This window comes from Orcinus orca, chromosome 3 (assembly GCF_937001465.1).
Source record: "Orcinus orca chromosome 3, mOrcOrc1.1, whole genome shotgun sequence".
Lineage (NCBI taxonomy): Eukaryota > Metazoa > Chordata > Mammalia > Artiodactyla > Delphinidae > Orcinus > Orcinus orca.
The window spans coordinates 52432535-52450117 of NC_064561.1; the positions used below are offsets into that span (position 1 = coordinate 52432535).

General features: G+C 48.0%; 3 protein-coding genes across 5 annotated transcripts in view; 2 read left to right on the top strand and 1 right to left on the bottom strand.

Moving 5' to 3' along the window:
• Positions 1-17583, top strand: part of MED7 (mediator complex subunit 7) — a 358603-nt gene that overhangs the window by 145049 nt on the left and 195971 nt on the right. The gene's annotated exons all lie outside the window — the stretch shown is intronic.
• The window catches only part of CYFIP2 (cytoplasmic FMR1 interacting protein 2), a 131639-nt gene that overhangs the window by 35486 nt on the left and 78570 nt on the right, over positions 1-17583 (bottom strand). For both annotated transcript variants that reach the window (XM_004280982.4, XM_049707786.1), the window contains 4 exons: positions 16999-17086; positions 3765-3908; positions 2141-2231; positions 1181-1311 (listed from right to left, as the gene is read on the bottom strand). In XM_004280982.4, coding sequence (XP_004281030.1) covers positions 1181-1311; positions 2141-2231; positions 3765-3908; positions 16999-17086 — 454 coding nt within the window. The remainder of the gene's footprint in view (positions 1-1180; positions 1312-2140; positions 2232-3764; positions 3909-16998; positions 17087-17583) is intronic.
• FNDC9 (fibronectin type III domain containing 9) lies at positions 11879-16858 on the top strand. Of its 2 annotated transcripts, none has more exons than XM_004280983.3 (2): positions 11879-12042; positions 14064-16858. In XM_004280983.3, the coding sequence occupies exons 1-2, from the start codon at positions 11879-11881 to the stop codon at positions 14752-14754; spliced, it is 855 nt and encodes a 284-aa protein (XP_004281031.2). In that variant the 3' UTR covers positions 14755-16858. The 2 variants fall into 2 exon arrangements, with proteins under 2 accessions (XP_004281031.2, XP_049563800.1); XM_049707843.1 differs by having other exon boundaries at positions 11937-12042; positions 13755-16858.

Genomic DNA, 17583 nt, shown 5'->3' on the forward strand with positions numbered 1-17583 from the left:
TTTACTGCTTCAGTCGCCACCCTCTCCAGAAGAAAAATGGTAATAATTTGTCTCTCTCATTCATGGCCATTTACGCACCACTTAGGACTACACCTGGCAACGAGCAGGCTCTCAATACCCTTTTGCTGACTGTGTGTGCAGACAGAGGAAGGCAGGAATGGATGCTGAAAGATGCTCCTGCTGCGTCCTGAGGATCAAGCAACACCCCTCTGCATTACCTTCCACTGCGCCGGCTGTACCAGTCACCCCGCGCCTGGAGGGCTGGGCCCACCTGTGGACGCCTCATGGGACCAGAGCAAAGCGGAGAGCGCTGGGAGTGTGTGGAGAACGCAGCCTCTGTGAATAAGCCATGAGGGCTGGCCCGGTGGAAGAGAGTGCGCTGGTTCCGTGTGGTCCCGAGAGGTGGAAGCACAGGGACTCGTGCTTTTGCCCATTACGCTAACTCCGACCAATTATGTGGTTCTTACTGTACTCACTTTACATGCCTTATCTCCTTTCAGCCTTAAACTGCGCTGCAGGGTAGAATCACTGTCTTCCATCACAACAAAAGGAGACAACACTACATGCCCTTCCCTTAGCCTGAAACAGCTGTCTCTAGTTCTCCACCAGGCCAATTCCTGGTCATTTTCCAAGTCATCTCCTCGGAGAAGTCCTCCCTCACCCTCAAGACCACACCAGGTTTTAGGTTCCCAGCAGACCGGACCTGGCACTCATCCCTCGCAGCACTTGCTGTGACAGTAAACACACTGTTTCTGTGTAAACACTTGTTCAGTGCAGGTCTGCCCTCCACCATCCAGGACACGAGGTGGGGCCAGCTACCGCTGCATCCCCCAGTGCAGTGCCCAGACTGTGGCAGCCAGGAGTTAACCATGTGTCTAGGGAGTGAATAGAAAACCCAGGCTCCGAAGGACTGCTGAGGCCCTGCCGCTAGCGGAGGGGGTCTGGGATGGAACCCAGGCCTATCTGACTCCAGGGCCTGCTTCCCCTCAGTGTCCGAATGGTCGGAGTGGTCTGAATGGAATGGAGAGGAGCGTGTGCCTGCCCTGGAAGAGCACAGAACTAAGCTGCAGGGCTCCTGGGCGGGGTGCGCTAGAGGGGCCTCGGGCATCTGTTGAGGCGGCGGGGTGGGGGGTCCCTTCCATCCTCAAGACATGCCAGTCCCTCGGGGTTCAGGACTCACCAGAGCTTGCTCGATAAGCAGGCAGAACAGGATGGCGTTTCCCACCTCCCTCAGACTCTGGAACACGTCGGTTTTGAGCTCTGCGTACTCGATGATGTCCTTCAGCTGGTGGTGGAAGAACTCCAGGATCCCTGGGAGATGCAGGGGGATGGTCAGCTGGAGGTCCGTGCTAATCACTATCTACAGGATCTCACGTAATACTCATAACAATACCATGGACTAGGCACAGTTACCCCCATTTTCAAATGCGGCTCAGAGAGGGTAAGTGGCGCGTCCACACTCACACAGCTAAGTGGCGCAGCTAGGAACGAAAACTAGAGCTTTCGGCCCCAGCCCTTTCCTACTCTGATTCACACTGACCCAGGGCCGGACATCTTGGTATTCAGAAAAAACCCCTGGGGCCAAACTCATAGTCTCCACCTTTCCCCACCCCTCAGGCCCTAAATTCAGTCCACGTGCTTTCACTATTAGGAAAGGAAAGACTTATTTCTCTGCGCAGAGGTGGAGTGGCAAAAACTCCTATTTCCTGACTTACCTTAGAAATGTCACTTTATGCCACACCTGGGGCACCGGCCTCTTTCAAATAGACACATATGGAGGAAGGAATGTAGACGTGCTGAGCTAAGGAAGGCCTTTACAGCTATACCTCGCTATTCATGATTTAACTGTTCTCTCATTTGTGGACCTCTTCCAGCTTCCGGGCAGTGCTGTGAAGCAGGCCCAGTGGGCATCACTTACTTTCACTGATGGAAGATGATACTATTACTCAGGGGGATTAAAAATGGTCCAAGGTGATTCAGTGGCAGAGGTAGGGTGCAAACCCAGTGCTCTGACAGCTTGCTGCCATGTTAGAGAAGCAAATACTTCAAGGTAGATGGCCAGACTCTCCTTCCACAGTGGGATGGGTCTGGACTATTTTCCTATCACCGCACCCGGCCCCTGGTTCCCCTGGTCACCAACCTGGGGAGCCGTACTCATGCCGGGGCAGGCGGCATATCTTGGGCATGACCTCGATCAGTGTTTTCACATATTGGAGAATGGTCCCTTGGAGCTGACAAAAGAAGAGGACAAGATGAGTGAAATAATCCACCACTGCTGCATACGTGTATCTTGGGGCTGAACGCTGGGCTACTGGGGCATATGGAGGTTCTGTTGAGACCCATGGGTAAGTGTTATGGACTGAATATTTGTATTCCCCCCAAATTCATGTTGAAACCCTAATCCCCAGTGTGATGGTATTTGGAGATGGGGCCTTTGGGAAGTAATTAGGTCATGAGGGTGGAGTCTCCATGATGGGATTAATGCCCTTATAAGAAGAGAGGGGAGAGAGAGACATCTCTCTCGCTCTGCCATGTGAGGACACAGGAGAAGGCAGCTGGCTGTGAAGTAAGAGGAGGGTCCTCACATGTTGCCACTGTGATCTTGGACTTCCAGCCTCCAGAACTGTGGACAATAAACATTTGTGGATGAAGCCAAATGGTATATTTGTCACAGCAGCCCGAGCTGCCTAAGACAGCAGGGCACTGCTCCCTGAGAGGAGAGGCAGGCTCTCTCCCAAAGGTGGGGGGCAGCCTCCTTGCCCTTTGTAAGGAAACATGGGCCTTTGTAAGACAGAAAAGGGAATGCTCTCAGTGTTACCTTGGGCTTATAGACTTCAAGGAGGGCAATTTCTAGGCATGGGGTCCCTTCTGGGGTTGGAGTACTTACATGAGATCCAAACTAAGATCTAAAATGAAATGGGGCCAGGGAGCTATGAAGACTGAGACAATATCTAATTTAAGCATGGAAAATTCATGGCACATTTCATCCCTCCCGTGTCCCAGGCAGACATCGTTAATCAATTACCACATCTTCCTTCTTAAATTTAGCTTCACAACCTGGAAAAACCCCTGGTTATACACAGCTGCTACCAGAGGACTGGAGTTAAGAGGTGAATCCTGTTTGCTATTCCTGACATGGATATGCATTAATCTGTTTCTCTTTTGTCATCTCAAAATTTTAAGAAAATTTGTTGAAATGTTTCAGCCTTGCTGCAGCAGTGTCCTGGGGAATTAAATGAAGGTTCAGATGGCCATACTTGGGGTGGACATAGAATGGTGGCAAAGGTCTATGGAATTCCCTCGAGGCCAGTGGAGTATTGGTAGCACCAGTCATCAAGAAATTCCAAGGGGGGGAAGCGTGGTGCTTTATTAGAGATGTCTGCCATGGGCATGGGAGGGAAAATGGCAGCACATGTGTCATGGATTTGTCAAGCTCAAATTAGATAATGCAGCACAGGAGATGGGTATGAGCAGTCATTAGTAGGCCTTCAAGTCAAAATCAAGATTGCTGAGTTCACTTAGTAAGTACTGGGAATGAGCTCAGCGTCAGAAAAGGAGAGGCAAAGCCACAGGTCAGAAGATGCACTGAAATGTTACAGAGTGATAGGTAAGAGGAATCAGGGGATAAGGGCAAAGGATTCCCTGGGTGATTCCTCTAGACAGAGCTGAAGAGCCTGTGACTTGATCTTCCAGACCAGGTAAAAAGTGAAAGCAAGCCTCATTCCTCTCAACCCTAATGGCCTGTCCCAGACCCCCTTCCTTACCAAGCTCTTGACAATCTTCAGCAGTTCCTCCATGACCACAGCAATGCCCTGGTAACCCAGGAGTCTGCAGATGGTCTTGAAATGAGGGGGTCCCACAAAGTTCCTATAGGAGCTGTAGATGTGGCTGTAGGCAATGTTGAGAGGCTGGAAAACAGAGGATGTGGCCAAGTCAGTGGCAGAGAACTGAATGGACATTCTGTGAGTCCTGGCAGGAGGTGTTTCAATTATAGAAAGGATAGAAACTTGATATCCTTGTTCTCCTGGGGACCCCTATGAATACATTTTGCAAGCTGCTCATAGAAAATGGTGGTCAGTGACCACAGGATCCAGCGAAGGTCATCAGATGGGGCAGCAGTTCCCTAACAGAAGAGGAGAAAAGGCCTCCAGGTAAATATGTTTTTAATAGGACTCATGCTACCCACAACCGTCCACACACAAACCAGGACTTTCACAATTGAGCTATGGGATGAGGGTGAAACAAATGACTTCCTTTCTCTAGGGGCATTTTCAGTACTAGGAACTGGCTGGAAAGACCATGTGAGAACTCAACAGCTGCTTCAACATTGCCTTCTTTCTACTCTGAGGCGCCTCCACCTATCACAGGGAGGCGTCTTGGGGACCAAGAGGCCTGGGAGGCAGGAGACCCCTGCTGAGTGCATGGGAAAATCACGTCGGCTTTTTGAGCCTCAGTTTCTTCATCTGTGAAATAAGGGGGTTGGATTACAACAGTGGTTCTGTAGCTTTTCGATTAGCAATTAAAACAAAAAAGATGCCACGGAAACAAGTACATGAAACAGACAGAAGCAGAGTTGCTCTGATTGGGTGCTGGTTGGGGGCCACCTTCATTGCCCTCTGGACCCCATGAGACACCATCGCTGAATGAGTGGAATCTCTTTAAGATCTTTCTGTCTGAGAATACAGGGCCAAAATAAAGGGCTCTGAATTGGTCTCACCTAGCTGGTGATGCACTAAGGTTATCACTGACTTTGTTTTGAAATGCTGCCACTTACGGAGCACCTCACGCCAGGCTTCGTGACGCCCTCCAAGTGCATTTTCATTTAATCCACACAACCAATGTATGTGATCCGTGATCCACACAATTCTTGGCCCTAATTCACAGATGAGGGAACTGAGGCTCAGGGTGGTAAGTAGCTTGCACAAGGTCACACAGTTCACAGGTAACGGAGCCCTGATCTGAACCCAGGTGGCTGTGATTCCAAAGGCCATGTTCTTAACCTCTACCTACAATGGTGAACTTTGGAAGCTGAATTATTACGTAAACCATAACCTTTTTTTTTTTTTTAAGAAAAAACTTCACTTCTAACCTTAGTTCTGAGTATAGTTTTCCTATCGGGAATTGTAAAAATCTTGTACACAGAACATGCAAATATGGAAAGACCACATCTGATATTCTATTAGCTGAAATTCTCTATAAGCTGGCTAATTAGAAATCCTACATGAATTAAATAGGAACTGTAATGATGCTTTTGGAGTTCTGCAAGATTCTCAACTCTGGAGCCATCAAGGGAAGATTTAATTACGCTCAGTCTAGGTTTTGCATTAAGTACGTTTTACTCTACACGAATTATTCTAAACTTTACGAAACAAGCATCACAATTATAGTACCCTTGAATAATGAGGATACACGAGGAACACAATTAGAGTGCCCACTAACAACAAGAATTCGTGAGGAATCAGGACACCCACTCATCCAGCAGGTTGAATAACAGTTCTCTTGGTAAGCTAATGCCTATATATGGGGAGGCCTGGAATGTGAGAAAGCAGCCTTCTGCACTCAGCACTGGTGTGCTGTCACAGCAAAACTTTGCCTGAGCCTGGGGGAGGAATCCCTTGCAGGTAGTTACTAAAGATTTCTAAAAGGTATGGGGCAGCAGTGGTTTATGTAAGGAGGGAAAATATAACTGATTACAAGCATGATGTTCACTGAGTTGATGGTCAGCAAATCCTGGAGTATATGAATTGTTGAGTTTGATTTAGTCAACCATGGGGCCAGCCCATGTAATTTTCTGTGTATGGAGCCAACCATTTTACTGTCTCTGTAACAGGCCACCCTGCCAAACAGGGCTGGGACCAGGGAGAGGTGAGTGAGGTGGCGTTAGGGCACACGTGGTACAAGGTGCTCACCCTCCCAAGTGAATGCATCTTAGTTCTGGCCCTGTAATCAAAGGCCCACTCTGTAGTCTCCTGTTTCCTCTCCAAGGATGAGGTGGGTATAAAACAAACACCAGATACACCATGGCTTACCTCTGGTCGGGGAAGGAGAGTGACTAGAAAGGGGCATGAGAGAACTTTCTAGATGATGGAAATGCCCTACATGTTGACTGGGTTCTTGACTACACACATGTATACATTTTTCAAAATTCATGAAAGTATATGTACACTTAAGATCTGTGCATGTTATTGACTGAATGGTTGTGTCCCTCCCAAATTCTTATGTTGAAATCTTAACCCCCTATTGTGATGGTATTAGGAGGTGGGACCTTTGGGAGGTAATTAAGTCATGAGGATGGAGTACTCATCAATGGGATTAGTGCCCTTGTAGGAAGACACATGAGAGACCTCTATGTCTCTCTTTTCTCCATCACATGGGATACGATGAGAAGAAGGCTGTCTGCAAACCAGGAAGTAGGCTCTCAACAGACACTGGATCTGCTGGCACCTTGATCCTGGACTTCCCACCCTCTAGAACTGTGAGAGATCATTGCTGTTTAAGCCACCTAGTTACTGTATTCTTGTTATAGCAGCCTGAACTAGGACAGTGCATTTTATTGCTTACGACTATACATCAATAACAAAAGTAAATTAAAAAGCCCACTGGGCTATATCATAGCCTAATTTACTTCCCAACATTTGCTTTCAAAGATAAAAAAACATGATTTGAGTTTCATCCAAAAGAGGGCTGCAGCTTAAGCCTGCGCAGGCATCTAAGAAGGATGACTGGGCTGTGCTCACAGCCCAAGGGGCCCCTCATGGACTCGTTCCCCCAAGAGAGCTGCCTCCTCACTCCCCACCCACACCAGGTGCTGCAGCCTCTCCTCTGAACCCAGTAAAGCTCTGGGCATGTTCAGTCTTCTTTCAAATATCCTGTGAAAGGAACTTTTGAGCAGCAGGCAGCTTTCAATGGATATCCCTGGAGGGGACGAAAAGCAATCAGCTACTTTTTTCCCCCTGTGTGATTCTCTGACTTATTTTCTTGCTTTGTCTGAGTCCAGAGTTATTTACTGGGGTGGGCACACCTGATTTCAAATTCCAGTTCCATCAATTTACTAGCTAGATGAGCAAATTACTTAAACTCTCTTAGCCTTGGTCTTCCCTAAGTAAAGATAATAATACCAACTCCTGTAGGGTTGTTGGAGGTTTAAATGAGATGACATACATACAGAACTTGGCATGGTGCCTGGCACGCTGGAAGCACCCACTGAAATAACAGCCCTTCATAATCGTTCGTTTTGGTAATTTGGTAAGTAAAGACTATGAAAATACAGCTTCCTGGTCAAATTTCCCCCAGCAGCTTTGGCTACAGTCATGATCCCCTGAATGTGGACAGTACATCTGTGGGGTACAATTTCATACAACACGGTATATCCTACACAGTGATGTGACAGAGGGCAGAGCTGAGACCAGCTGATGGAACATACCCAAAAATGCAGATTTTGCTCAATATTTAGAACTTTATAAAAATAGGAGCTGTCCAACAACAGACTGTGCTGGGTAAGGACGGAGACACATGACATAGGGGTGTTAGAAGGGAGACCTGCCTGGAACAGAGGGTTGGAATAGTGTGTTATTAACTCCCCTCTGAAGTGCAAGCTCCAGTGTGGTCCTCCGGGCGCTCATCTTTCTTAGCGGTCTTCTTAACCCCCACTCCCACCCAAGGAGTTTCTAATATAAGTCTCCCTTAGCACTTCCTGGCAAGCACAAATAAAAATATATTTGGGTAGGTGGAAACTGTTCAGCAGCTCTCCCCAGTTCTAGGCAGAGAAGAAGAATTGTGGAATTGTTGTATCACACACAGGGCTTAAAAAAAAAATCCCCCTTACAGACCCGCTCAATGCACATAGGAGGCCTCTTGTTGACATTCCTCCATCAGTCTTGGATTCTGGTCTGGACCATTCAGGCCTCAGTTGATGGCCCAAGGACCAGCATGAAATGAGCAGAATTCAAATCCTCCTTCTAAGTGAGCAAGCTCCCCTTATTCCCAACTCCCCCCACCAAAAACACACCACACCCATGCAGGAGGAAACACATACACATGCTGGAAAGTACATGCACACACACCCACGCAGGGCACCCATCTGACCTGCTGGCTCAATAGGAGGCTGGGCCCTATTGAGAAAATGTGGGAATGTGGGAGCCGGGGCATTTTCTGAGGTTTGGCAAAGAAAAACAGGAATGCGACATGACTTCAGACATTGGACACTTGCTACAAATCTCTTATACTGAACCAATCCTGCTAGCTGACTCAGGCTACAATCAATGTCTGCCTTTCGAAACTAATTATGTACCCTGTTTAGGATGTCTCACTTAAAATCAAGCTTGGTTAAATCGATCCTGCACAAAATAGATACCTTTATGAGATCTCAAGAAATCATCCTGATTCAGGAATTGGAGCATATTATTAATGTGTGACACTGATGCACATTTTTTTAAAGGCGAAACAGTGTGTGTGTGTGTGTGTGTGTGTGTGTGTGTGTGTGTGTGTGTGTGTGTGTGTGTGTGTGTGTGTGTGTGTGTGTGTGTGTTTTGGGTTTTTTTTCTGGCTGCACCATGAGATGTGTGGGATCTTAGTTCCCTGACCAGGGATTGAACCCGTGCCCCTTGCATTGGAAGTGCAGAGTCTTAACCACTGGACACCAGGGAAGTGCTAGTGTGTATGATGAATACCCCTGAGGTCGAATCAAGGCTCATACTAGGGCAATGTTTAGATACCGATGATGACACTAAACAAAAGACCAAACCCACAATCTCTAAAGACCAAAACATTACTGGGAAGTTATTGGTAAAATTTGAGGAATGATTTGTGCCACAATCTATATCACTTGCAAGGCTGTTTTATGATAGACTCTCTACAAGTTAATTAGAGATATTTTTAAAGTTTCCACTCATATACTAATTTCAGTTACTAGACCAGTTGCTAAAGGCTTTTTACATTTAATATTAACCCTAAGTGACAGAGTTCTTAGGCAGGGGTACTTGGACTCCAAACTCCGGAAGAGGAAACACTTGCTGACCGAATTTCTCCAAAGGTAGTTGATGTTTTCACTGCTTCTGCTGGCTACCTTCGGGTGGCTGGGTGTTTCCTCTGAGGTTTTTTAATTCCTTGCCTGTTCCTATCACCCTGGAACCCACCAAATTGCGAAGTCCTGCCTCTAGCTCTCTGACAAGTCAACCACAAGGCAAAGAGCTGCTGCTGACCACCTATGACTGAAGGTCGACCCAGTAGCACGGCAGTGCATCAAGGAGGCTGGCTAGGAGCTTGGGCTCTGGACCGACAGACCTCAGCGTAGGGCCCTGCTCTGCCACAGCCTAGCTTTGTGATACTGGTCAAGTTACTTAATCCCTCTGGGCCTCAGTTTCTCCCTTTGTACAATGGTGATAAGACGGCCTACCCCAAAGAGCTCCCCATGGGTAAAATGAGAAAACACATTTTCTCGTGCACTGAAATGTTCTCAGTGGTTATTTCTGAGTCATAGGATTTTGACTGCTGTCTTTGAACTTTCTGATACTCTTTATGTACAACGAGCGTGTACATTAAAAAAAAATAAAGCTGTTTTAAGGGGAGAGAAAAGGAAGGAAGCATCATGCAGAGTGCAAATCCTGTCCATTACAGCCTCTGGATGAAGCTATGACCAACTCAGGAAATGGCTCTGACCCACGGACATTTTCTTCTTAATAATAATGGCTACTATTCCTAAGCTCAGCACCACAGAGATGGGTTCGTCTCACTGCTACAACATTATCAGGTGGGCAGTATTGATATTTGCCTTTTACGGAAGAGTTAACCAAGGCCTAGGAAAGTCAGAAAATTTGTCCACAGAGTCAGGATTTGAACCTAGCCTGGGGACTTCAGCCCCTGGGTGCCAATCAGCTTTGGGACCAAGGTATGCTCTCTCACTGTCCCTTCACTGCCACCTTCAGGGAGGGAGCAGGGATCCCGCTCTTGGCTGGTTTCCTCTGGCAATGATTTACTACTGGTGTAAACCAACCAGGGACCACCTGGCCTGACAGCTGAAGAGGCTGCCACTCAGGTGGCTGCAGAAGGGTCCTGCCTGAAGGTGAAGACAGTGAGCCTGGCTGGGGTGCGATCTCCTGAGCCAAGTGTCCCCAGATGATCCGTCTCATCTACAAGGGCTCACTGGCTTCTCTGGGTGCTGCTGGGGAATGGTGATGGCCCAAAGGCGCAGGATAAGCCCTGGACTTGGAGGCAGACCCGGGCTCCACTCCTGGCTCTGCCACTAATCAGTCACCCAGCCTGAGGAAAGACATCCCTTCTCTCCGGATCTGCGAACTAAGAGGACTTCTAGGCCTTACATCCTCCAAGTGTCTCAACTTCTCAAATAAAAGGCTCAGGGTGAAAAATGGCATCCAGGAGCATTAAAAATAAATTCTTGTTTTCAGTGGCAAAGGCTTGAACTCCATCTCGTCACTCCACAGGACCCCTAACGCTGGTATTTTTATTCCCCTCAAAATAACCTTTTCAAAAGGCATCTGCAAACTACTGCATTGGCCTTTCTGTGGAGAGGACGCTTTCATGCTCTGCAGGGAGTCGCCATTAGCATGCATTACAGCAGATTCTAGACAGACCCCTGGGAAAACTGAATGCCACGGGAGGGAAGCACAGAGCAAGTGTCTAATTGAGGGACACCGGGCATTCCGAGACCCCACGCCCTCACAGAGACCCTTGGCCCAGGGAGGGTCTGTGACTCACCGGGCAACTCTTTATAACTTTTTGATTATCACTGATGTGAATCAAAAGGAGACCTTCCTGGCTCCACTTGGATACTTTGGCCAAGAACCAAGAAGAAAAAAGATGACTTTTAAAAATGCCTAATTTGTGTTATATGATTCAGGTCTAAATCCATCGGAGCTAGGGCTGCTGTAACAAATTACCACAAACATGGTGGCTTCAAACATTCGAACCTCTCACAGTTCTGGAGGCCTGAAATCAAGGTGCTGGAAGGGCCACACTCCCTCCAAAGGCTCTAGGAGAGAATCCTTCCTTGCATCTTCCAGCTCCTGCAGGTCCCTGGCATTCCTTGGCTTATGGCAGCATCACTCCAATCTCTGCTTCTGTCTTCACATGGCTTCTACCCTTTGCATCTCTCTGTGTATGAACCTCCCTCTCCTTTCTCTATAAAGACACCAGTCATTGGATTTAGGGCTCCCCCTAAATCCAGGATGATAAAATTTCCAGATCCTTACCTAATTAACTTCACAAAGTCCCTACCTCCAACTAAGGTCACATTCTGAGGTTCTGGGTGGACCTGAATTTGGTGAGGGGTAGGGCTGGGGAATGCTCAGACCAACTCAGTACAAGTGTCTTGGCGGTTCAGCAAGCGTCACATGGGTTCAGGCCTGGCCAGGGGGGTAGCACTCATGTTTTCTACCTGACATCCTGATCTAGCCCAAGCGATCAGCTTTACAGATGATGGAACTGAGGCCCAGAGAATAGAAGTGTCTTGACCAGTGGCATACAACTAGGTAATGCCACAGGAGGCAAGAATAAAGAAAGAAGAGGGTGTAGAGGTGGGTAAGGAGGTGCGGTGGCAGTGGGGTGGGAGGGGATGAGGATGTAATTACTGTTTTACTTGTGGGAAAACAAGAACGGCAGCTTTGCATTTGCAACCATTGTCCAAAGAAGGTCTAGATGGGGAAAAAAATGACAACTAGCTTATTAGAGACACAATTTAGGAGACTTTGAAGAATTAGTACCACTCTGGGGATCAGTGTGCAGGGGATTGTTTGCCTCTTTTTTCTGGCCCAAGGAATGAGAGCTCCTCTCACTGGGCAAAAGCCTTTCCAGACTGGTCCCTGAAACATCGTGCGTACAGATGCCTGCTGGTTGCCATGGTGAATGATACTGATCTGAAGAAATGAATAATGTGAGCGTTGGGGGCGACAGTGGAATTACTCACACAGTGGTGAGAGAGACATCAAGTAGAGCCCAGAGCAGAGGAGGGAGAAGGCAACATCCTTCAGCTTTGGTCCACTCTGCCTCTGAGGGCTGCGTTCTAACCGGATCCACTGTGAGCATCAGGTAAGGGACACAAATGGCTCTTCTTGGAACTGGGAATGGCTTTTCCTTTCACACTGCTTGGAGGAGGGCCAGGCAATGGTAATACAAACAGCTAAAAATAGGGGGGATTTAAAAACAGAAGCAGTGGAAGAAAAATAAATAATGGGAGACATTTAGTCGTAAAAGCTGTGAATGCTGCATCTTGACAGAAAGCTCTTCAAAATGTCTGCTGTAGAAAACTCAGTCTGCAAAGACAGACAGCACAGATGTGAGGCAAACAGAAGAGATTCATGACAAGAAACAGCATTCCTGATCACTCCTGATGGAAGGGTTTATGAGGGCTATTGCCTCTGTATCGTAAGTAATGAATTAAGCTCTTTTCATTGTGGTCCCTATTTATAGGGGTGTGGCGGGGTGGACGGGTGCGTATGAGAAGGAGACCCATGGAGGGAGCGCAGATACTCAGTGTCTCTGCAAAGACTCTCGCTGGAGGGATCTGAGCACACCTGCCTTGTCCCTTTCATCCCCCATTTTTCTGGGAGAAAATTTCTAGCCAAACGGAAAGGAACTCCCCTTCCTGAGCATTTTAGTTCATTGTCATCCATAGAGAAGAGAAACAAGGCCTGAAAAATCATTCACTGCTGGGCATCTTCCTGCAGCTCACTTCCTCTAGGAGCACGGGCACGAACACAGGTGGTTGGAGGGAAGCAGGGAGGAGAGAAAGCAGCTCGTAATCGCAATCCGTGTGGCTTAATGTCCAATTCAGGTTAAAATCTGATCGACTGTTTTTTACTCTGTCATTGCAATCTGAAATGAAACCTTCTGCATTTCGTGTGAGAGAGGAGGGGCAGAGAACTGAGCTGGGTGAGATCTATCCGTGAACATACACAGGTTGACTATGGCTGTCTCTGAATTTTGGCTCAGGGGACATTCAGTAGAGGAGAACAATATCTCTCAAACACATAGAATTAAAAAGAAACGAAAAAGCTTGAAGATGGCGCACTTTTAGCAAAGCGAGGGGGCTGGCAATCTGAAGAGGGCTCATTTCACGTGTCAGGAAAAACGGCAACACAGTCTTGGTACCAGCGCCTCATTTTGCAATAACCTTCTACGACTAAACCGGCAGCCTTGTCTTTGTAAATCCAGTGGTTACGTGGCTTTGGGTCTTGTACCTGTTAGCTGATTGCTCCTCTCAGATTGCTCATCTGTAGAATGGGAATCTAGTTCAGAGGGTGTGATGAACAAAGGATATTTACTCTTATATGTTGAGCTTCTAGTGACCTGTGACATAGCAACTGCTCGCTATTGCTGGTTATTACCATCATTAACAGTCACAGGACCAGCAGTATCAAACAGCAGCAGTGATGCTGGTATTCGGAGCTGATTATCTTGACCTGTGAAACTAATTTTCTGGGTAGTTCGGCTTTGAAAAAAGCTAACGAACGGACAAAACATGAGCAGAGGCTTTGGGGAGAAATCAGCTGCCGCTGAGTGATGATGCAAATCTCCTCTGGCTACGGGCAACAGCACTTGGAGGCTAAAAACACAGTGTCCAGAATGTTCTAGATGAATGAGCTCACAGCACTTGGGGCAGAAACAGGAGCTCCAGAGGGAAATTTTAGGTGAAACAACTGCCTGACCTGGAGGTCACAGACCCGTGGGGACTCACGTGGGGACTCTGAGGCTGTGCTGACTTGTCCTTTCACTGCCTTTTTTCCCCTTCTTTTTTTAAGGTTTGGGAACAGTGTTGTATTTAAAGACTCTGAGCCGCGGCAGGATGAGGCTGGGGGATGTGCGTGCATCTCTTTTGGGCCTGATGGCCCCCAGCTTTGGCATGAGACAGCCCTGATTTGAACTGTGGTTCTGCCGTTCCTCGGCTATGCCTAGCTGAGCACTGTCACCTCTTGGCCTCCATCTCTTTGTCTGTAAATCGGGGTCAATGTTAGTCCCCATCTCGAATGCTCAATGAATGGTGGCTATGACTATCATAAATAAACACTTAAATGAGGAGATGACACTCTTCACTTTGATTCTGGTTTCAGAATCGAGATGAACATCGAGGTTGGGAACGTTTCTTATACGGGAGCCATCATTTCCTGGTCGTCCTCGGAGCCCTGCCTGGAGGACTATTACCATATTATGTATAGGCCCAATTGGAACAGCATCTTCTCTGGCTATCTTCGCTACAGCTTCCACCACGAGGAGAAGGTGCCTCGAACAATCAGCTCCGTGGTGCTGGAACACCTCACCCCTTCCACTCTCTACTTCCTGTGCATCAGCTGCAAGAAGATCCTCTTCCCCTACAGGCACTACTGCACCATGTTCCACACCCTGGATAAGAGTCCACTGGCTGCGGGAAGTTCCCTGGTGGACCCCCAGATCTCCCTTTGGGTGCTGATGGCCATTCTGCTGGCCTGCTTCACAGCAGTCTTAGCCTTCATCTGCCTCCAGTTCTGGTGTATCCGTTGCCATGAGCCTCGATGGTCCTACAGAGCCGGCCTCATGGAGGAAGCCAATGGCCTGGTGAGATGGCCAGAGGAGGCCCCGGGTCTGGGTCAGGGGGAGGAAGACCTGCAGGGGCTCCCCCTGGTGGAAGTGCCACGCAAGAACTCCGGAGCTGACGCGGAACCAGAAGCCGCAGCCGCAGTGGCCGAACAGGATGCCCCCGACGTGGGTGCCCTGAAGAGGGAGGGCGGTGTTCATCCTGCCGCACTGCCTCATTTTGGGGAGTGAGAGGTGGAGGGGAGGCAGCCCACATCAGGTAGCTTAAAGCCCTCCACGCAGCAGGTCTCTGGTAAAAACGCATCTGTAGACTACCTGTTCGCCTCCCCTCAAATGTCAGAGCTCTGACACATGGACTACCTGGTTGGATGAATGCCCTTTGGCAAAGCTTCTCTAGCTGGAAAACATATAACCCCCTGGTGTGCAAAGGGAGGAACATGGCACCTCTTAGGAGTGTCCATTTAGGGTAGGGTGTCTCAGTTAGGAATTAAAAGCATTATTTCAATATTAAAACAAACATGAATATATTATGGTATAGAAAGTGAAATCTGCATGACTTAAATAAAATGCAAAACTTCCAGGAAATTTTTGAGTTGAAGATGGGCTCTTGAGTTATGCTTTCAGTCAGCTGAGGCAAACGTCCAGTCTCCTCTGCTGTTGAGGGGGATTATTTTGGAAAGATGTTAGAAGCCTTGCTCTAGAGTGTTTTCCAACTTTCAGCCAATCGCACACCATTTTGTACCCCATCTTCACCTTTTTTTAAACCACAGACTATCTTTACGATTATTAACAATACCTTTTCTTTAAATTGACTCAGTTTTTAAACTTATTTTAAAACATAGGCTTATGCTACTCCCCAAATGAAAAACCAGCACCCTCCTGCTATAAATAGAAGGGAAGATACATAATAAATAGAATGAAAACAAAACAATACTAAATTTGACTTGGATACTATTGCCTACTAAGGACTCTGAGCTCAGGGCCTGCTCTCTCATCTCTGATCTAAAGGGAGATTAGGGCTTCCCTGGTGGCGCAGTGGTTGAGAGTCCACCTGCTGATGCAGGGGATACGGGTTCATGCCCTGGTCCGGGAGGATCCCACGTGCCGTGGAGCGGCTGGGCCCATGAGCCATGGCCGCTGGGCCTGCGCATCCGGAGCCTGTGCTCCGCAACGGGAGAGGCCACAACAGTGAGAGGCCCGCGTACCGCAAAAAAAAAAAAAAAAAAAGTCGTTGGAAAGGTATTAAAGACATATTAGCACCAACATAAGACTTGCTCCTTGGTATAATCAGCAAGGTTTGAAAGAGTATTGTAAAGGGAGTTACTTTGTGAGTGACTGTTAATTCATGCCATGACTGTGACTATCTACAGTGCTGTCTGTAAGGGTTCGCTGATTTGAGAGAGTTGCCTTGACCAGACTGGCTGCTCTGGAGAAGACACCTGTACTCTCTCAGCATCATCCTAAGACTTTCTAAGCCCCACATTCAGGCCCAAGTGAAGGGCACTCATCTTGGTTCCTCACACTTCCCAATCTAGGGCTCCCGGCCTAGAGAAGCTCCTTTTCTAACCATGCTATATTTATCCAGTCACTTCTTCTTCTATGTCCCTCTGTGCTTACTTTGTGAAAATGGGGTCAAAGGTGGCCATTTTTCATGCATCACACACAAAAAAATCTTGGCTTTTTTGCCGTTGTTGAGCTATTGCACCCTTTCTGTAGCGTTCTCCCACACAAACCCGCAGGGTAAGAAACGATCTCCTACATATGTCATGGTGATGGTAAGACTTTGTGAAGGGTGTCCCCCAGTGCCCACCCCGGGTGTGGAAATGGAGCTGGAGGAGGGGGGAGATGCGTCTGTTTCAACCTCTGCTAAATCCCCAGCATGGAGAACCTGCCCAGCACCTGGCCTACAGTGGGGGCTTAAGGAATGTCTGTTTAACGAATGGCAAAGGACTGAAAGTTCAGAACAGGCACCACCTGGGAAGCTTTGTTAGTGTCAGGACTGGCACTGTGAACAAAGCAGCAAAGAGACAGGAGGAGACCCCTCAGCACTAACTCCGGCCATCTGGGATTTCCTTCAAAGCTCCACCTTCCCAACTGCTTCCTATCTGCAAATCCCTCATCTTCACGGAGCACAAAATCCCAGAATCGCAGGATGATACCACAATGAATCAACCGAGAACAGGAGGCGATGGGACGCCGAGACAAGGAGACCCACAGGCCTATTTCCCTGCTTGCCTCATAAAGTCCTCCCCAGACTGTTCCTGCCCAGAATCCAGCCCCACCAGGTCTGCGCTCACCCTCACCCCTGCTAGTTGTGAACAAATAAAGATGAATATACTTGCAGTTGTTTCTGCCTGGATTTCACTGCTGCCTCTGTATCTCCATGCTTCTTGCTTTTCTGATTTGGGGAACACTCTTCTACCTGCTTTTGCTCACTAGTCCTCTTAGAAGTAGGACACAGGCAAGACCACTCACCTTGGACCCATAGAGGTAATAAGGCTGGACGTTGGCGGGTTTATCTCTTTGCGGTTCTTGGGTGAAAGGAATGGCAGTTCGGACAAAACTAGTAGAAGAAAAGAGATGGGGCAGGAGTTAACTGGGTCCCAATATTATTCTTCACGGGACTTGATATAGCGGGAGCCCTCCCTGATCAGGCACACCCACACTGTTTCTTAGGCCGTGGCCTATACAGGTACTTCTGACAGACTCCCGTTTAACTGTCTCCTTTTCATAGATGGGAACACTGTAATCCGGGTTCACAGGCTCAACTCTGGGCTTGCAGCTGCTCAGACAGTGGTCAAGAAAGTCGAGAACAGGGTGGGCCTGGAAACAGCCTTCTCCAGGGCTTGGACCCTCCACCCTCAGTTTGGTTTCCTCAAGAGTAGAGTGCTGCAAACTCTTTCTTTAAAGGCCCAGATAGCGAATATGTTCCGCTTTGCCAGCCAGATGGTCTCTGTCACAACTACTCAACTCTGCTGTAGCATAGAAGCACCCATAAACAAGCTCATAAACCGTAAATGAGTGAGCACGGATGCCAGAGTTCCAGTAAAACTTCGTGAA